Source organism: Esox lucius, chromosome 5, assembly GCF_011004845.1.
Source record: "Esox lucius isolate fEsoLuc1 chromosome 5, fEsoLuc1.pri, whole genome shotgun sequence".
NCBI classification, from domain to species: Eukaryota; Metazoa; Chordata; class Actinopteri; order Esociformes; family Esocidae; genus Esox; species Esox lucius.
The window spans coordinates 11,287,877-11,309,334 of record NC_047573.1 but is presented as its reverse complement, the minus strand read 5'-3'; the positions used below and the strand labels follow the sequence as shown (position 1 = coordinate 11,309,334).

Genomic DNA, 21,458 nt, shown 5'->3' with positions numbered 1-21,458 from the left:
ATGTCTTGTTTATGTTGCTACAACGTGTCGGCTGCCTTTATAAACTCTGGTACATAACAGACGGTTACAGCGCCTTCTGTGTTGTGGTAGACAGTGGTAGAACAACAAAGCATTTATGAAACATTTATTCATACTGATACGATATATATAGCCTATATTATTTTACAAAGGTCTTAAAGATTGTAGCTTAAACAACGTGCTTTTGGGGGATCATTTAAATGGCTTATTTCACAATGTTTTGGTCAGTCGTTTGCGCAACTGTTCTCCTTGTTCCATTTGTTTGCGAAGCAAGGGCCAAGCGATATGTCATCGGCTGTCCAGAAAAATGTGACAAGTCTCTATGTTCCCCGATCCCTGCGGATTGCATGGCCGGGGACATCCTTGACCAATGCGACTGCTGTCCTGTCTGTGCGTCGGGAGAGGGAGAAGCCTGCGGCGGCACGGGTAGACTAGGGGACCCGGAGTGTGGAGAGGGCATGGAATGCTCGATAGTGGACGGGATTGGGGTGTCCGCCACAGTTAGGCGACGGGGGAAAACCGGTGTGTGCGTCTGCAAAGGTTCGGACCCGGTGTGTGGTAGTGACGGGGTTTCCTACCGTAACATCTGCGAGCTGAAGAGAGTGAGTAACCGCGATTTGAAGCTGCAACAGCCACCAATCATCTTAATACAGAGAGGAACCTGTGGCCAAGGTATGTGCTACTATATGATTGTTTGAAACTCAATGTTCGCATAAAAAAACATAATGAGTAAAATGTGTAGACCAAACTGAAAGAAATATCTGTCATTCAGTGATTTGGTCTGATTTGAAATGCTGTAATGTTTTGGTTTTTTTAAGTTGAAATTGTACTGCTTCCAAAATAGCCTAAAGTTTTCCAAGTTTAAAGGATCTCACGGTCTGACTGAGTATGTCAATGCTCAAATTAGGCTCAGGGAAATTAATTATGAAATATACTACTACTAAAATCATATAACCCAATTTTTTATATATAAAGCAATGATTTTACCAAAACATTGTTATTTGCAGATTAATTGACATTCCAATGTTTTAATTTCATGGCTGCAGGTTTCCTTCCTTTTCCACTTATTTTGACTCCACATGCAGATGGTTTGATCTGAGTTGGCACAAAGCTCCAAGCCCGTCAGTACTTCAGTTTAATACACCTTGAGTCTGGGTCTTTCCAACCCAAAGTCACATTTTATTATTTCAACACTAAGTCAAAACTTGATGAAATCAGACCAGGCTTTCTGGGGCGCTTGATGTATGCAGTGCTAAATAAACACAGCTTTCTCAGTCTGGGATGTAGTTGTGATGCTTGGCCTCATGTTGCATGTGATGAAAGTATATAAAAAAACACTGACACACACACAGCTGTGATCACACTATTCACTCCTGAAGAATTTTGTAGTCAGCCAGTGCTATACAGTAGATCCTCTCTTATTCATATCTTGAACCATATCAGATTAGTGGACAGACTACTGAACACAGGAAGGTGAAAACTCAACTCATGCTCTAAATAGAAAAGGTTCACAGAGGGTCCTTTAGGGATTCTTCACATTGAAACTGTAGGGGAACTCCTTTTAACTTCTTTGAAGTATCTTTTAAGGTAGAATTTATGACTGGGTAGGTTGGTCTTGTGGTTCTTTGAGTGACAAATATAAATAGTTCTTTACCCACTAACATTTCTCCTTGAAGAAATTATAGTAGCTCCCTGACGGTTTCAAATAAAAGGAGACTCCAAATTATGTTTCTTTTCAGAGTGTAGTTTGCTTAATTTTGCCCCTTTTTAAACATTTTGGAGTGTCCAACTCCTGCTCCTTTGTCTCTCCTCCACCCTCCCTGAACAAAATGTTGATTTTGGGACACTGTTTTCCAACTTTCAGGTCAGAGGATTTGTATGATGTGCTTTTTACCTCACTATGCCCAAAATAACGTTCACTCAATAATTGAGGACAGGATCCCTCAAAGCATAGAGATTTTCAGGAGTTTTAGCCTTGCCAAAGACTTGAAAGGTCTCCCAGTCACAAACCCATTGCATGAGTTGCTTCCACCTATGATGTCACTGCATCTGGTCCTCATGGAGTCAGTGGATTGTATAACTTCTTTGAAATGTCTACAGCCTGCAGTCATAAATTGGGTAAAGAGGTTAATGTAACTCGACCCAAAAAATGGAATTGTCATTGAAACTTATGGGGGCAGATACCATGGGGAAAATATCATAAATGTCCTCATTATAGTATATTTCTATCATTATATTTTATATTATATTGACTTATATAAATATGATGTTTGTATGGATGTCAACCCCAAAATAAAGTGCCCTCAAGAACTGCTAAAAGCCTCGGCAAGCATTAACAGAAAAGGCTATATGTTATTTTATTGTGGGTTTTCAATTGATCTTACAAAAAAAATATGAGATAAAGTTACCTCTAATTGAGCCATATATTTCCTCCCTAAAACATGCAAATCATATTATTATTGGCACCATTGCATTCAGTATTTCCTGCACCCTCCCCTTGCCAATATAATCAAGTCTTCTCCTATAGTGTTTGATGAGTTGGAAGAACCATAGCAAGGGAAACGAGACCATTCATCCATGCAAAACCTCTCCAGATTTTTCATGTTCTTTTGTCTTCGCTTGTGGGCTCTAAAGCTCACCATACAGGTTTTCAGTGGGGTTTGGATGGGAGTCAGGTTCAAAGTGACTGAATGATTTTAGATCCCTTAAAATTATAAATGTTTGTGTTGATTAATAGACATGCACAGAATCATATTTTGAAACCATTTATGCAATTAAAACATAAAAACATATCCTCTTGCAAATGAAAATAGTACACCCCCTCCTTTACATCACAAAAGAATACTGAAATGAGGTGCTCCAAAACACTACAGTAACTTAGAAGGGTCCATAAAGACTAGAAACCTGGTCTGGTGTGGTCTTAACTGTATGGGTGTCTGGTGACACATTATGATAAGATCAAAAGATCTATCTGATTACTTATGTATGAACTTACATAATTCGCTCTGGATAAGAGCGCCTGCTAAATTACTCAGATTGAAATGTTCTAGAGTTTGGCAAAGATATATTGTAAAAAGACCCACCTGAGGCCCTTAGAAGAAACATTATTGTTGCTCATGGGTCTCTAAGAAAGAAGCCTCTGCTTTAACAAAAAATACCAAGACACCACTGACATTTGCCAGACATCCAAAACTACTGGAAGATGTGCTCAGGACAGATGAGTCAAAGATGGAGTTGTTTGGCTGCAATGGCAGACACCATATTTGACAGATAGTAAACACTACTGTTGAACAGAAGAACCTCATACCAACAATAATCTAAGGAGGCGGTAGCATTATGGTTTGCGGCTGCTTTGCTACTTTACGGCCTAGCCAACATGCTATCATTGAGCAAAACATGAATCCCATATTATACCTGAGAATTCCTGAGATAAATATATAGCCATCGATCCAAAAGCTGAAGCTGAACCACAACATTTGCAACAGGATAAAGTTCCAAGACATACAAACAAAGCTACACAAGAATCTCTCAAGAAAAAAAACAAGGGTTATGGAATGGCTGAGTCAAAGTTCAGAACTCAAGAAAATCAGTGTTTTTACCACTGCTGTGGTGAGGTTATAGCTGATGGTTTTGACCAACCCATTGCAGATAATTATTTTATTGAATGACAAAGTCTATTATCCTTATGCTGACAACACATTTCATGGTTTGAGAAGGTTTAATTCAGCCTGCCTACACATTGAAGAGCAAAAGACATAACATAGCTACTATAATAGGTAAATTCTATGTGCTGAAAACCCTTGGTTGAATTTACGTTCTGATGCTTATTCCTTATTTTAGGCTTCAGACCAATCTATACTTTTTTTTAACTTGTCTTACATTTTACATAAATTAAAATGTTGCTCAGAATCAGCCTGTTTTCCTAACCATTTAAAAGTGAAAGGATTTGTCTTCTTCTACGAAGGTTGAAAGAGCTCCCAGCATGGTAAACATTAGTTTAGTGGTAAGTTATGGAAACCCACAGACACACACACACAAAGTCTGGTCCAACATAATATTGGATGGTTAAGCTTGTGTAAGTCAGTGTGTTGGTGTTTGTTTGTCTGTCTTTGTGTGTTTGTGTGTGTGTTGGAAAGGGGGTCTAGACTAAATGGGATTCTGCCATCTAATGCCACCCAGTTCATTCAGAAGGAGAGGGGAAGTTTCTGCATCATGGAAAAACTAATAAACCGCTGATGTCCACAGCTCCATGGGAATGCCATTGGATGCTTGACTGAAATGCCCATGGGCATACAGGGAAACGCTGGTCAAAATTTGTGGGTGATTAATCGATTGATTGACAGGCGCTGTTTCTACACATTCAAGTCAGCAAATTGGTCACAGTTATGGAGATAGAATATTTCATACACAGTTATCTAGTGTTGATTTCTCAGTGAAAACATTTTTACCATTGATATCACATTATATCTATGAGTGATTAATTAATAAAACCCTTATTGGAGTTATATAACCACTTTGTTGGTGTTATTAATCAGTGTTGAGTGTGAGGCTGACTGTTTCAGTTTTACTCCGCGGAAAAGAGAATGTAAAGTTTAATGTACTCACGAAAACCATGCCCATCATTTTCATATTCTCAACATGCTCTACTGCAGGTAGATTGTTTCTAATGTATGTTTTTGCATTTACATTGACTGATTAATATGATGCCACTTGCTAAACTAATCTAATCAGTTAGATATTTGCCTGAAATAGGTGCTCTGATTTAACTAGGTTACATTGTCTCCTCATAATTTTCCTAACCAATACAATAATTCAAGTTGCGGATAAATAAAAAAGTTATAATGTTGGAAATCCTAGCCATGGCTGGAGTCCACATGACTTTGTAAGCCAGCACAATGTGACTTGCAGTTATGGTTCCAAAATTCAGTTAACTCGGCCATCTTTCTCAGGTTTTCCTGCAATCAGGGTCCAAACATTCCTGGTAATGGAATGAAAAAAGTGGAAAGCCTGGATTCGTTCAACCAGGATACCAGGGAATTTGGGGGAAGTTAATGCTATTTTGCAACCCTACTTAAAAACCTGATGGTTATGCATGCTAAATTGTTTTATTGTATGTTAAGTAACATATTCAGTGTTTATTGCCCATCCAGTGTTAATTTTAGCAAGCACAGTGTTAATTCAACACTTTACAGTGTGGATCCATATACATATACACCAGCCCAGTGTTAAAACTTACACTGTCAATCTTGACTTAACACAGGAGAATTTGCTGTTTAGGAGAATTTTGTCGCCTAGTAAATTCCCAAGTATTTCAATAGGCTCAATCATGCAAAGCAAATGAATAACTTGCAGTAGACAAATGAAAAACAACTGGTCAGGGTAGATGTATTCCACACAGCTAACCATATCTGCAATAAGGTCAAAACAATTGACTCTTGCCGCCTCCCCTGACTCTGTTGTTATCTAACTCCGAGATTTTTAAATAAAAGTTCTGTGGTGGGCAACCAAGCCGGTCATCTGTTTCATATATGGACACAACAGGAAACCGTCAGTGGGCAAGAACAGGCCATACCCAATATTCAGTAGGTCTGCTAAGAACAAAAACTCATGTTTGTAATGGTAGAGCTATTATTGTCTGCTTCTGAGTTTGCTTGATCTAATTAAAATATGGTGTGTATGTGTGTAGTATGTTTGTGTGTTGTATGTGTTGTGAGATTCCTCTTGGATTAGCATCCAAATAATGTATTCATTCAACTCAATTCAACCAAATGATGTACGTCATTAGTTGGAGGCTTGTTAATTCTGTTGTCATTGAATATTTTTCCAAACTGCCTGTGTCTAATCAGGTGGTAGTCTTTTGATGAACCAAAGAAAGGGTGTGGCTCTTAGTGATTAACAAAAATTGAGATAGCACTCAAATATTCCAAGTATCGATAGATGTTTTATACACACTGAGGTATTTTCATATGATTGGATTAAAGGTTGTTTTCCTTAGTGTGCCAATATGCATGTTTTTTCCTCCAGGTTTGGTAGATCGGACGCTCTTCTATCTCCGTCTCTGTTACTGTTGTCAGCTACAGATGGAATAATTATTTCATAAAAGATGACTAGTCACAGTGGTGGAGCCTCAGGGGACACATAGCCTGCTGTGCTCAAACCACTGCATTCCACAATCCACAGCTGCTCTGGGTTGTTTGAGGTCTCTCAAACTCCCTAGACTGGGATAATATTAGTGACGTGAAAATACAGTATGGAGCTGTCAGATCCTGTTAGATGGACTCGATGTTGCCAGAGACTAATATGCCGATCAATGACAATTTGTCATCAAACAAGCGGATCTTTAAGTAAAATATGGTGAAATCACAACCCTAGATGTTTTCCATCTATAGATCAGAGTGTGAATGTCCCTGTTGTTGTGGTTGAGGTGATTGAAAGGGCTCAGTCCCAGCGAAGTTCAGACCATCTGCAGTGCATTGTATTTTTTTAGCAGTTGGATAAAAGGGGGAAAATGAACAACACATTATAGGTTTTAGTCCGGGTTGTATGAGACCAAACCACATTAAATAGGTGTTATAAAATAACTCTTTCATCAGATGGTGAGCTCAGGTGGAAATGTGCTATTTATTAGAGGCAGGACATGGAGTATAGGCCTAAAGATATTCTTTGACTGGACTGACAGACACAAAGGAAAGAGATGACTAACCAAAGGAAAAGGCCTAATTGCAGATGTTTTGCACAAACTGCAGCTGTTCCGTAACTAGAGGTTGCGCAAGGTAAAATAAAGTGTTATGGTCATAAAAGTTCAGTTTCAAGTCACTTCCTGAATTGTATAATCTCAATTAGGAGGTCAGAACATCTTCAGCTGCTCTGATCTAGACACAAAAAAAACAGAGCATCCGATTTCCCGGTATTAGATCAGAATTCTGTTAGTCCAAGGGGGCCAAAGAATTCTCTCCTCCCCAGAAATATTTCCAAGTCTGAGCTGAGCTCCCATTTCAGGGCTTATGGCAGGATATAACCCTGACCTAGTTTTCTTGTATGTATTCTATGGTACGTTAACAGTGTTTCTGGGTTGTTTTCCAGGCCAGGAGAACCCAGACAGTCTGCGGCACAGATACAACTTCATCGCTGATGTAGTGGAGAAGATTGCTCCAGCTGTGGTTCACATCGAACTGTACCGCAAGTAAAAAAAAAACTCTCCTCTCTGCATAGCATCTACACACAAGCATGCACTCGCTAACACAAACAGAGACACGCTTTTCACCCTGTGGTGGACAGATCGTTAGAGAAGTAAAGTCGTATGCATGCGTAGATTTCCCGTCAGGTCTCCGGCATTTCACCGCTGTGTGCATAGTTATCAGCCTGACTCAGGATGATGTGTAAATTGTTTAGAAAGTATCCTGCATGATCCTTCCCTGCCGCCGGCACATAAACACACCGGTTACTCGTTTGGGTGATCTTTAAGGACTGGTGTGGGGTGTACGGCATATTTCTTTTCAGTACCACATTATCTATTGCTCAAGAACGTGTGGCGTTTTAGGAGTTCTCACTATCACAGTTGCTCACAGAGTCTTGGGCGGAACACTTTTAGGTGAAAACCAATGAAGGACTTTTCCCTCACTCACCTTGTCTCACCCTGTTTCTCCTTGTCATCATCCATCTCCCCATCTAACCCTCTGACTCCTGTTTCTCCTTGTCATCCTCCGTCTCCCCATCTAACCCTCTGACTCCTGTTTCTCCTTGTCATCCTCCATCTCCCCATCTAACCCTCTGACTCCTGTTTCTCCTTGTCATCCTCCATCTCCCCATCTAACCCTCTGACTCCTGTTTCTCCTTGTCATCCTCCATCTCCCCGTCTAACCCTCTGACTCCTGTTTCTCCTTGTCATCCTCCATCTCCCCATCTAACCCTCTGACTCCTGTTTCTCCTTGTCATCCTCCGTCTCCCCATCTAACCCTCTGACTCCTGTTTCTCCTTGTCATCCTCCATCTCCCCGTCTAACCCTCTGACTCCTGTTTCTCCTTGTCATCCTCCATCTCCCCATCTAACCCTCTGACTCCTGTTTCTCCTTGTCATCCTCCGTCTTCCTGTCTAACCCTCTGACTCCTGTTTCTCCTTGTCATCCTCCGTCTTCCTGTCTAACCCTCTGACTCCTGTTTCTCCTTGTCGTCCTCTGTCTATCTAACCCTCTGACCCGTTTCTCCCCCCCAGGATGATGTTCTCTAAGCGGGAGGTGGCAGTGGCCAGTGGTTCTGGCTTTGTGGTGTCAGAGGACGGCCTTATCGTAACCAACGCCCATGTGGTGGCCAATAAGCACAGAGTGAAGGTGGAGCTGAAGAGTGGCGCCACCTTTGACGCCAAGATCAAAGACGTGGACGAGAAGGCCGACATCGCCCTGATCAAGATCGACGCCCCTGTAAGGCCTGCTGCTTTTCTCAAAGCCCCTCTTTTGCTGCCAATTTGGAAAGCGTCAGAGCCTCCTTTTACCTCTACCTCCATTCACTTTTGATTTCTCCTTCCTCCTCCCCCTCCCTCTCGGTGATGGTGGAGAACAGGAATGTGATGGAGAGATTGTAACAGAGGCTGTGAATGGAGAAGTAGCATAGCAATCTTTTTCAGATTGTTTTCAATTTGCCAACATATGACTGCATTCACTGATTTATGCCAGGCATGTTTTTCATAACATTCTTGGAGCAGGACAGATCTCATTTTAGAAGGGCGTAATTGAGAAAATAGGACGCCTCAGCAGTGTGATGAATTGTGAAAACCGATAACAGTGGGAAAATATTTTATGGTATGATTTACATTTCACTGACTTTGGTCCAGCTTGTTCTCATAACCAGGGTTGAAAATGTGTTTTATTTGGCTGTTTCTCCCAAACTATTACCAGAAGAGTATACATTGTGGCTAGATGTTTTGTGTGTGTGAATCAGTCCCAGGCTTAGTCATGAAGTAGTGAATCAGTCCCAAGCTTAGTCCGAGTGAATCAGTCCCAGTCTTATTCCCAATGAATCACTCTTAGGCTTAGTCCAAGTGAATCACTCCCAGGCTAAGTCATGAATCAGTAAACCATGCCCAGGCTACTCTCCTGTGGGGGTGGGTTTGGCAGGGAGAGGTGAATATTGTCCTGCCTTAACTCAGATCATGGTGGAGTACAGCATGCTGTGTGTGGGTGTGTGTGTGTATGTACTTGTTTTCTTACTTTTCAATTATGTCAATTCATGCAAGTGACCTCAAATTACATAAAAACAGAAAACACTATAAAATATCAAATGTTTTTGCAAGTCCTGACATTTCAAAATGCTTTTTTAAAGGATTTGGAATTCTCTCAGACCTCTGACTGACTCCTGAATGATCCTCAATACTCTCTCACCTTTTGCGACATGTGGTTTGAAAGTTCAAGTGCCAACAACATCATAAATCCACTTCTGAGTGTGATGATTTGATTGAATGATTTCTGTGACATTTCGTTGTCCTACACTGACTTGGAGACCATTTAATAGCGTCGTGAGCAGCCAACTGATCTTAGTTAAAAAGAAACCTCTTAACGTTTTAGTGCGTGTTCTGCATGTCCCAAATATCACCTGACTGTAACAGACTCATCACACTGACAACCCCATCAGATGCCCCATCAGAAACACAGAGAAACCTCCGGAGTGAAAGTACTGACTGACCCCTTCAAGGCATAGTCAAACTGTCTGTCCCTGGCCTGGGGGAAAATGTGAACATGTGTCATGGCGTTGTTGGCATGGCGTCGTTACCATGGCGCCACTGTTACGGCGGTTGCAGATCTGCACATGTGCCCCGTCGGCCAGAGTGGTAGCCACAGGTGCTGCAGGAGCTACACCGATGCACTCCTGTATCGGCACTCACTGCTTCTGTTTCCATGACGTCAGAAGATCAGTCTTAGCAGGCCGTGGCGGCGTCCATAGACCGCAGGGAGAAATGGTCTCCTGCTGGCACCGAGGACTTGACTATTTGAGCCTCCCCGCTTGGTGATTGACTGGTTGAGCGCATCTGGGTCGTTGTGTTCAGTCTTCTACAGTATTTAGTCTCCAGTGTTGCCGGTGATGTTCTGCTGGGCACATGCAAATGGAGAGCTGGACCTCTCTGTCGCACTGACACAAATAACTAGCCGTTAACTGGTCGCTGATACAGTAAGGACTAGGCGTTGTAATGACTGTATTATAATGATATGAATGGCCTGAGATGTATCCCGTATGCTTTCATGTCCCCTTTAACTTCGAAGGAAGCCTATCACTGTTAGAAAATGACAGATCCTCTGTGACGCAAAACATGGTCTTCCATTGCAGACTGACACTGATGAAAAATGTTTTCTAGAAATGCATACATATTTTCCCAGATGCAATCTGCAAGCTGTATATTTTTGGCCCCTGGGTCTTGGTTAAGGAATTTTACTCATTTTAATACGTCATAACAGCCAGACTGATGTTGGATAAGCAAGCGGGAGAATGGAACTAGAGCTGATATCGGGAACTTGTAGCTAGAATAAAAAGTTACATCATGGATGGAATAGCTGTTGTGCTCTTCTCTATCAAGAACAGATGGATACTGTAGAACATTGTTACAGTTACTAGTCCTTGAAGATGGGACAAACATTGAACAACCTGTAATATTCCCTAACTAAATTCCGATGGATTCCTCACTTCCCAACGCTGTGAACAGTTTTGTCAAACTACAGCGTTGTCATAATTGCTCATAAGCCATACAAAAAGAGAAACCTTTGTTCTTCTGGCTGTGGCTTTCTGTTGTCATGTTGGCTGGATTTTGCTGTGGTTTGGGTTGTAATCTGCTGGGCTTTGTCATTGAAAGGCAGTCTACACAAAACCACACTGGCCATGTAGTATGGGTACTACATCTGCCTTGTATTCTAACACAGAGTCTTATGCAGGAGTCCTGGAGTCTAATATTGTTGTTTTAAAATGGTAAAAAACGTTAATTCTTTGTGTCAGTGCGTTGTGTTTGTTCAGCAGAAGTCCATTGGTCTACAGTTGGTAGTAATCCAATTTGGATTCAGGTTTGTGGGCAGAAAGGACCATTCATTCTATTCCTTTTATAGAATTGAATAAAGCTTGAATAAAGGCAAATGTCTGCATTCATTAGAGTGTTTACAAGTTCATTAATAAAGCATCTACCTTGAAAAGTCATTGAAGGGGACCCCATCTGAACACTTCATTCCCCAGCTCTGTGCAGAACCAAACCTGTCCTGGGACCATGTTTCCTGTGCCCAGGAGGATAAGGTGCTGTGCATCCCCGGTCCAGAGGGAATTAACAGTGTATTGTACTGTCTGGCTGGAGATCTGTCTATGTTAGGACACCTGTATGACTATCACCACTTCTACCAAAGAACCATTCCCCTCATCTCTTATGGCCTTCACCTGAAACTTTGTTTTTTGTAATGGTTGTTGTCTGCATTGATGTTGGATAAGAGTCTGGTTCAGAGCTTGTTATTACTTGTTAGCAACAGCATAAAAACGTCTCTGCGTTAACCCTCAACATGTATTGCTTTTAATGCCAATAGGCTAAATTCTAACTTGAGTTTGTAATGCTTTATGTAACAGGAACTTTCACATAAATCATTCATTGGCATCAATGAGACATCTCGAGAACGCCAAGTTTGGAGTCCGTCTTAAGAATCTATTATTTGAGAAACGTAAAATATCCTCAACAGAGAAGTAATTTCCTAAAACACCCCCAAACGTATGGCAAACTAAACATCGGGATAAAGTAAACAAGCATTAGGTAAACTAAACAGTTGTTAAACCCCTGATATATAGCTCTCTGTTCATCCAGCATATTTTCTTTCAAAGTTCCATGAATAATCCAAAGAGTGAAGGATTTAACCCATCCCAACCCATAGGTAAGATCCTAATATTTGTGGTTTTACCCACTTTCTCGATTTGTGACAAAACATGACCATAAAGACAGAAAGATTTTCTAAATGGAGACGCTGGCATCAACAAAGTCATAACTCAGTTTGAGCGTCTATTGCCTGCATCCTTTCAGAGGTTCTGTCTCGTCCATTTCATGCAGATTCCTAGCTACCATCTCTCTCGATGACATGTACTAAGTAAGACTTACCAAAACTAGGTCAAAGCCTGGTCTCTGTTACGAGCAAATCAGTAACATGCGTGTAATTCAATTGGAGGAAAGTAAACTGGACTGGAGTCTATCAGACAAGAGATTGCCACGCTAGTGGTACAGAAAGGCAATGAAAGACATTTACATTTTAGTCTCACACATTTAGGCTTAAGTTTCTCACTGACTCAGAATTAGTCTGGACTCAGTCCATCGTGCAGCATTACATTTTATTACCGGTGCAAGGTTTTGCACACATCATTGTATTTTATGGATTATTGTTGGTTGGGATCCCTTGTCTTTCAGAAGGGCCAGATATTGGTTCCTGTTTGTTTGTTCTGTGCTAAAGGCAGTGGATGGATCTGGTAGGTTGAGAACAGAGGCAGAAAGTACAGAGAGGCTTTGTGACTGAGATAGTGGCATCGGTTGAATGACTTGAAGCTTTACTGGCTTTGGTTTGGGAATACTGATGTGAAAAATAACAGGAAAGTGCTTTGGAAAGGATGCCAGTGGTGTGAAGTGTTGGTTTATAGGGTCGACCAACTCTGGCCATGTTGAAGTTAGAGAGGAGGTAGCAAGATGGTCTGAGGAACTAAGGAGGGAATGGGGTCAAGGGGCAGGTTGTCAGGCAACCGGACATTACTCATTGCATATAAGCTGGAGAAAGCAGGAAAAGAGGTTAGTGTGTTCCTAAGTTGTATATGTGAGGTACCAGCGGGCTGAATGATTGAATTATGTGTGGATAACATCCAACTCCTTGTCTGCAGAGAGGGAATATGGCAAAGAAAGTTGAGGAAAGTAGAAGGTGGCAAAGAGTTTATTCAGTTAGAAGGAGAAGTTTGACATTTGAACTGATAGAAAGTGGTTTTAGCAGTGGATAAATAGCAAAAGATAGTGACTAAGACTTTTTTTCCCCAAAAAATGTTTTCACTCAGCACTGTTGTATGAGCCTGCAGTGAGTCACTAAGCCACGGACTGGAATGGGAGGGGCTAGGCTGCCAGGAGGAAAGGGGACAGTGAGTCATAGGATGTTGAGAGGGAGGAGAGTCGGCTTATATAGGTAGAGTCAAGAGACCATAGGGGAAAGTATTTAAGAGATGGGAAAAGTGGCACCAATAAGTTATTGGCTATTTGTATATATTTAAATTTAGTTTCCTTTCCACTGTCCAGTGACGGCACCAAATCCCATGCCACAGAGTCCCTGCAACACTGTTGGATTTTCAGATTCTTCAGCTTTGTCATGTCCCCTTAATGCCAGCTCAGAACCTCCACAGTCCACTTACTGCCAACGCCCCAACCTGACCAAATGACCCAGTTGGAATCTTCTGAGTGACAAACAATGACAACAGTCTCTCCAGCTTTTATACGACAGTGGAACGGGAACCTCAGTGTTTCTTTATATATTATATTATTATAATATATTATATTATTATAATATATAATATTATTGTAGCACAACATTTTGGCAGGGAACAGAACTCTGGTTGCTCTCATGAAAGGCCACTGCGCCATTAGGTTAACTCACACTAGGTGAGTTTAACATGGATAAAATAATGTGACAGTATAATGTTTTTTGAAAGATTACGACATGGAATATGGTACTCTGACAATCCTCTATGTTCGTGTCAGTTTTTAGACAGAGTTTTTGTCACTTTTTTCATAAATGATGGGCTAAAATACTGGAAGCGGTCATCACAAATTGTTGGCAAATGTATACTAATAACAATAATTTATTAATACTTTATACTTTTTATCTCAAATGGAATTTTGGCCCACAATTTTAAAAGATGAAGAGGGAGCAGTTGGAGTACTAGTGTTTTCTGGGATAATCCAAGTCTCTGTCAGCGCCAAAAGATCAGAGATTGAAGGGCCTTGAATAACTCAGCGGAACATCTCACCAAAACTCTTGTACTTTTTTTGTGATACTTTTTGTTTTGGTTGATAATACTGCATTTTAACAAGAATGCAGACTTTCCTCTGCTACTGAAAAGAAAATTGGGGAGGCTTTAGTACTGGCACCAAGTTATTATTACCTTACAAATGAAAAAGCATATGGTCTCCAGTACAGAACTTGATTACAAATATATATACAGCTCCGGGAAAAAATTAAGAGACCACTTAACCTTTTTCTTTCTTTTCCAAAAAATTTGAAAAGGAAGATTTTGAGTGAGGAACAGAAGGGTTAAAATTAAGAGACCACTGCAAATTGAAAGCTTCTGTTCTTCTCTTAATTGTTTCCCTGAATCTAGAACAGTTTACTACAAGTTATGACAAATCAGCAGTCCAGAGATTATCGGCTGACTGGCTGGCAGGCTGACTGGCTGGCCGGCTGGCCCAAAGTAATTTCTGTAAAGCCTCATCCCAGAGTCTGTTGGGAGCATGATTTACCGAATTTGACCCTGATCTCGGAACAGGCAGTCACAAGCTTCCCTTACTGCCTGGACCGAACATTAACATTTTAGTCCAAATCTGTGTTTAATTAGTCTTTAATAGAATGGTTTGAATTTAAGTGCATGAGTCTGTGTCTGTTTGTTTCTATCTCATTCTTTCCTTGTATTGCATCTGTCATCTGTTTAATGTTAGTAAAGTAAAATCACATCAACAGAGAGGGGGAAATGGTGAATCACTTCAGATGCTCATCCTTGCTATCATCATTGCCAGAAAGATACTGTCAGCCAAAGAAAACACAGTCAAGTCCAATGGCTGTTTCTCAAAGTTAGCCTGCGTGATCCTGTGGACTTAAAACAATTGTCAAGAAAAAAACAAGTTGACTATGGAGTTCTAAGTCTTTTGGTAATAACACTGTGGAGTAATAGGGTTAGAGTTCAGCCTTATTTTCATTTTCATGACCTCAGCCTTATTTTCATACAATGCTTTTCTCTCAGCATGCTTGATTGCAATAGTGTTTCGCTGCTCAACGTGAAGAGCAGTTTTTGGCCCTGGGACAGGAAGGGCTTTTACACTAGGAAGTGGAATTGGTGTTTTTCTGGGACCAAACAGCTATATGAGGAGACATGGGGGCTGTGGGAACACTGTACACTCTGTGGCCTGAGTAGATAAAAGAGTTGTTGCCGGCCTGTATGGAAGTAGAGCCAGAATGTTTGACTATTAGAATCTGATTGTGTGCAACTCCTTGTAATGAGAACAGAGCAGGAACAGAAGGGCTTTTCCATGTGTGATTGGTCTTGAACGCAGACTTGTCTCACGTGTACACCAGCTTGTTAATATCTTTACAATGTTGTTCGTCCCATATGAAAACTCAAGCTGCTTCTGAAATGCATCATTTCAAATGTCTGCAAACAATTTAAAACTGGATGTATGTGTCCTATAGTGCTGTAGATTCACTGCACATAATGGGTATAGCACATTTATTTTTCTGGCAATCACAGTTTGTTAAATCGACAACAGCCAGCCTATTTGACTAGTTTCTCGACTCCTGTAAACAGCTCCAATGTCTAACACCCTGCAGCCAATCTGTAGTCTTGCAGCCCTAGCTGCCATTGTCCGCCTTACCCCCTGACGTCTTGTACTCTGCCAGCTGGCACACACACGTCCCCGTCCCACATTGACTCAGAATCAGACGGCTCTGCAGCAAATGTCTGACAGAGGGCTCGTTTTGACTTCAGACCTCAATTGACTGGAGTGAAATGGAGACATCACACGCCAGAATGCACAGGTATATGACAGGGGTTCTGGTTATGTCAATTTACACACAAGGACAGACAGAGCAAAGCTATAGTTTCACTGCTCAGCAGGAGACACCAGTGTAGCTTGTGTATTTTTCCTGACACTCTGTGAGCTGCACATTGAGTCAGGCCAGAGTCACGGGCTGTGTCCTAAATGGCACCCTGGACACGATAAGATCTGCTATTTACTGTGCATGTTTAAATAGAGCCCTATACAGCCTGGAATAGGGAGTAGTTGGAGAAACAACAACAAACCAAGCATGTAAGACCTCTGTTGAACTAGCAAATTGTATTTTACAGCAGTGTGTTTTCAAAGCTAATTACCCAGAGTACAGGAAGGGTGTTACACTGCATGTCTGCAAGTTACTGCTAGTGTGTGTGAGGGTGTGACTGCATGGCCTTGGGTGACTTATGTATGAGTTGCCTGTCGGGACTGAGCTGAGAGGGTTCAGTGTGTGTGTGTGTGTGTGTGTGTGTGTGTGTGTCGGTTTACAGCAAGGGATCAGCTGTCTGGAAAAGATGAAGGGGGAAGATAGAGGTGTCTAGAGGGGGTGGGAGAGGGTGGCAGAGCAGGCTTGAAGAGGGCAGACAAGTCATTATTGGGAAGAGTATGTCTTCATGGAACTTAGAACATGGCCAGTCTGTCAGTCTCTTACTACCCAGAGAAAACTGGGTCACCTAAGCCCACAATCCATACCTCATCACGCTGTGCTCATGAGCCGTTCACCTCCAGAGGTAAAAATACTTCTAACTTCGATTCAGGTGCCAGTAACTTGCTTTGTGATTAGAGCATCAAACCCGTCACGAAAGGGTGTTTAACTGAATGCCCATGCTGGTAAGGTAGAAACAACTGTTGTTTTGTCTTTGAAATCCTTTCCAAGGAAAATGTTTAGTAAATGGAATCTAGGTAGAATCTAGATCAAGTGATTCCACATGCAATTCAGATTCCAGCCCAGTTTATGATAGCACACTGTTATGGGCTGTGGAATGACTGCCTGTGTACAATGTAGTGTCTACTAACAGTACTGGCAAAACTATCGAAACAAAGATACAGTGAACAGTAGTACTTTAGTACTAAGGGGTAGGTAGAGTACTAAAAATCTGTAGGCCTACTCAGGTAAAGGTACTGTTCGATCCTAATTTACTCAAGTAACCCTCTCTAGAAACTACTGAAGAGAAAATAAAGTATATAATAAGGGCTACAGCACAACAGTTCTTTCTTTACTGATTCTTAACACAGCAGCTAATTTAGTTTATCATACCCACTGGTTTAGTTTAGCCTACGAAAATACAAGTCAACGAACCAAGGTAACCGGCTAAATTGTGGATTACATTTATCTTAGTGGGCAAATTAGTCAAATGCAGTCTTTTGCAACAGTGGAGACACAGAAACAGTTAACCAATTTGTTGACAATAGTAGCCTACTAGAAAGCAACCCTATCTATTTTACTCTTTTATAATCACTGCAAAGTTCTCTCTCTATTCAGCTGAGTTTGTCTGCCCCACTGGAAGGGGCGTTTCTTTAAAATTACATAGCTTACATAACTGTACATAACTTACATCAGATGCTGCATTTAAAGTGCTGTGTCAAACATGTTAGCAGCTCTGTTAAATGCTCTGTTAATGGCTGCGCTCATTGTGCTGGCACGGTAGGAATCACCAAACAGATTTGCGTAAGCATACTGTACATTTACACATTACTGTGCTATCTACAATGAATGCATTTGGTCAAATAAAATGCGGTAAATAGTTACTTCCATTAAATTAAGTACGAGTACAAGTACAGCCCACAGAAATTAACAAGAAAAGTACTTATAATTAGTACTCAAATAATTTCTATTTAAAAAGATGATATTGAAAGTGGCATCTTACTACCCACCACTTGTACTACTGTAGTAGTATTTCACCAAGTGTATAAGAAAATAAATAATTTTTCCTGAACTCTGTAGCCCAGTGTGTAAATAGGCTGGTGTATCGGTCTAAGCTTGAACTCAGGTGCACATGCACCACTGTAGCTTGGGTTTGATTCCAGCCAACTTCTATTTCTGCACACTCTCTGTCTCCCACTTGCCCTTGACAATAAAAAGAATAACCCCCCCCCCCCCCTCAGAAAATTTAAAAAATAAAAATAAATAAATGAAAGAACATCATTTTCCTAGAATGTAACCCTGTGTGACAGTGACCGATACCGAAGGCCTGCGGAGTGGCAGACAGACACACTGACAGACAAGACACCGTGTGCCAAAAGCCCTTCCTCCCTCTGCTATTTCATCCACCTGAAGCTCTTCCTGGAAGGGGATTTAACCCACTTCCAAGCATCTGGTTGAGCGCTTAGGGCTGACGGCCAAGGAGTGGCCTCCTGTGTCAGGGCTAGATGTCAGGTCTGGATGCCTGGAGCACCGAGGCTGGGGTGAATGGTTCCTGTCCTTACATTCTGTGACTGTATCCCCATGACCCATCACATCCCGGCCCCCTTATCCTGGCCTGTCATATTAATGTCACGGTCTGGTATAACCTGCCTACAGTTGTCTCAACATTACAACCATTCGGGCCAGGTTCCACGGGGGGTGGGGGGGGTTTGTTTCCCCATATACATAACTGATCGTATATGAATGTGACCAGGTCTGATCGTCAGTCAACACATTACGATCAACACGTTTCGGTCGGCTTTACAAGTTTATAAATTGTTTGTGTAATGTTGGGGGTAATGTTGCACAGTGATTAGACATGCTCCCTCATTTATACAAAATGCACCCTCAGTCATATCAACGTGACACCAGCACTGCAACCATTGTATTCCCCCTTTCACTGGGAATCGATTCAGTCACTGGGCAGAGATTCAGTACCTGGGCATTGATTCAATTACAAGGCATTGATTCAGTCACTGGGAATCGATTCAGTCACTGGGCAAAGAATCAGTACCTGGGCCTTGATTCAGTCACTGGGAATCGATTCAGTCACTGGGCATTGATGAGGTGGCATAGGTTGCCTTGATGTGTTTTCATAAAGCATGGAGTGTATGCACACATCAAGACACATACCCTATATAAATGTCACTTTTCGACTGGTATCCGGGCTACTTTTGCTGTACATAAACAGGAAGCAACAAAGGCAATTCAGGAAGGTCTCACCATGCTGGGGGTGGGGGTCTTGTTACAGCACTTAGAATCTCCTGCGGCTGCATGTGAACAGCTCCTGTTCACAATGCACAGCACATCATGTTTATGTCAGTGGTATTCATCCATGTAATGATCCCAGGAACTGATTAACTGATCTGAGTCCTGTGTCCCCGTGTTCAGACGAAGATGCCTGTGCTGCTGCTCGGTCGTTCAGCAGACCTGAGGCCTGGTGAGTTTGTGGTGGCCATTGGCAGTCCCTTTTCCCTGCAGAACACGGTCACCACGGGCATCGTCTCCACCACCCAGCGAGGGGGCAAGGAGCTGGGCTTGAGGAACTCTGATATGGAGTACATCCAGACCGACGCGATCATCAATGTGAGTAATACACAACCATCACACACACACACACACACACACACACACACACAGACAAATACACAGCTCTGCATCAGAACAGCACATATATTTAGGAAACGCAACTCTCCCTAATTGTCCTATTGCATATGTGTACACATATTAAGGAACCTTGCATCTATCCTTGTGATCATCCCAGTAACCTGAATGCCGTTGCTTTTCAGTATGGAAACTCTGGCGGACCCCTGGTCAATCTGGTAAGACACAAATATTACTGCACACCTCTCAGAATGTGTTTAATTGCCCATTCATAACACATCTGATGATAAACACATCTCTTAAGAGCAATGGACAAAACTGTATGTAAAGCTTGGCACGCGGTTTGTTACAGCTGCAGTTTATGATACCAGTGTTTTTATTAACATGAGCTTTTTATATACAAATGCCTGTGTAGCCAGAAGGGTGTGTTTAAGAGGGTGCGCGCGCGCGCGCGTGCGTGCGTGTACTGATTCTGTCTCTCAGGACGGAGAGGTGATTGGGATCAACACACTGAAGGTGACAGCAGGAATCTCCTTCGCCATCCCCTCAGACAAGATCCGTCAGTTTCTGGCAGAGTCCCACGTCAGAGAATCGAAAGGTACAGATTGCCTGTAGGCTGAACTATCACACGGTCTGCGTTTTGTCTTTTCAGTTGTAGAAGCCAACAAGCTAAATAATACAAATCAGGTTTGGTAACCCAAAAAAATTATCATCTTTGTCAGTCTATACTATTATTGTCACAGACATAAAGATGTGGAGTGCTAATGCTAATATCCACCCACTTCTCTTAAGGTAAATTATCACCAAAGAAGAAATTAATCGGTGCGCGGATGATGACTCTCACTTCTGCGTAGGTTTTTGGCCGGCCAGGACCATTTTTGTGATTCAATTCTTCCAAATGCCTGTGGCACATTAAACGCTTATCTCTTGATTTTCATTGGCTCCTCTTTCGCAGGCTCGCGGACGGGCTGAAGGAGAGAACATCGGACTTTCCCGATGTCACCTCAGGGGTGTATGTCCTCGAGGTCATCCCAAAAACACCGGCTGAGATGTAAGACAGATCTCCAAGTGGGCACTGACTGGTCCCGCCCCTTGGATTGCGACAGCAGCATTGTCAGACTCTTTTGGTAGTCCACTCAAAAAGACTAGGAGTACATGCCCCCCCCCCGCTCTTAAAATTAACTGGCCTCGTCATTGCAGTGAATTAGCAGCTTTTCACGACCACATAAACAGCTTGAGGCTTGATATGGCAGTCTAGCTAGATTACTCATTCCTAGAAAATGTGCTGCCTGTATATTTTCTTTTTTTTTTTCCCCACAAAATAATTTGTGCTGAGGCAGCAGCTCCCCACTCAAGGAAATAATTAGCTCTCTTTTTGTCTGGTGGGTTCATGTAGTAACAAGACAATATAATGCTTGTACAGTTTCCACAGACTTGATATGGTGACCTTACATTTTTGTTTCCCCACACAGAGTATCAGAAAATAATGTAAATGGACGTAGAATTAATATTTATATGTACTGTACATTAAGGACTAATGGTTGATCTTCGTTGATACATGCACCAAATATACGCTCCTGTCTCCTCTCCACAGAGGTGGTTTGAAGGAGAGTGACGTCATTATCACCATCAACAGCCAGCGAATCAACTCGGCCAGTGACGTCAGCGCCGCCATCAAGCGTGACGACACACTGCGGATGGTGGTCAGGCGGGGAAACGAGGACATCATGCTCACCATTGTCCCAGATGAAATTGACCCTTGACCCCTCAGTAACCACGAGCTGGTACTCAGTGTTTAAAACCACAGACTTTAAACCGGTGTGTGTCTGGAGCCACACCCCACATTAGAATATGTTACTACTAGTGCCCCACCCACCCCCCCACCCCCCCCCCACCCCCACCTCAAACTACTGGGCCCTGTGAGACCCACACTACCCTCTGGGAACTCAAACGCGTCCTGAGCAATACAGCCATATCTAGCACCTCTGTTACTCTTTTGTACTCTATTTCTTTCCTTCTCACATATCAAAAAGACACTTTTGCTCTGAGTCAACTGTTCATTGCCACCCTGTTTGTATTTATACACAATTAACATCCCAGAGAACCCTCCTCAGTCCTATAGAGGAATGGTCTCATTCACATT

At 42.0% G+C, this 21,458-nt stretch overlaps 1 protein-coding gene across 1 annotated transcript; it reads left to right on the top strand.

Moving 5' to 3' along the window:
* Positions 1–62: 62 nt before the first annotated feature.
* Positions 63–21,208, top strand: htra1b (HtrA serine peptidase 1b). Its single transcript, XM_010864995.5, has 9 exons — positions 63–690; positions 7,102–7,201; positions 8,230–8,434; positions 19,103–19,297; positions 19,501–19,533; positions 19,799–19,913; positions 20,108–20,165; positions 20,271–20,366; positions 20,910–21,208. The coding sequence occupies exons 1-9, from the start codon at positions 219–221 to the stop codon at positions 21,076–21,078; spliced, it is 1,443 nt and encodes a 480-aa protein (XP_010863297.2). The 5' UTR covers positions 63–218; the 3' UTR covers positions 21,079–21,208.
* The last annotated feature ends 250 nt before the right edge of the window (positions 21,209–21,458 follow it).

Excerpts from the sequence above, each read along its gene's own strand:
- htra1b (XM_010864995.5), top strand. The coding sequence starts at position 219 with ATGGCTTATTTCACAATGTTTTGGTCAGTCGTTTGCGCAACTGTTCTC. Across the intron at positions 691-7,101 it reads GAGAGGAACCTGTGGCCAAG|GCCAGGAGAACCCAGACAGT; the intron begins GTATGTGCTACT and ends GTTGTTTTCCAG. Across the intron at positions 20,166-20,270 it reads ATGATGACTCTCACTTCTGC|GCTCGCGGACGGGCTGAAGG; the intron begins GTAGGTTTTTGG and ends CCTCTTTCGCAG.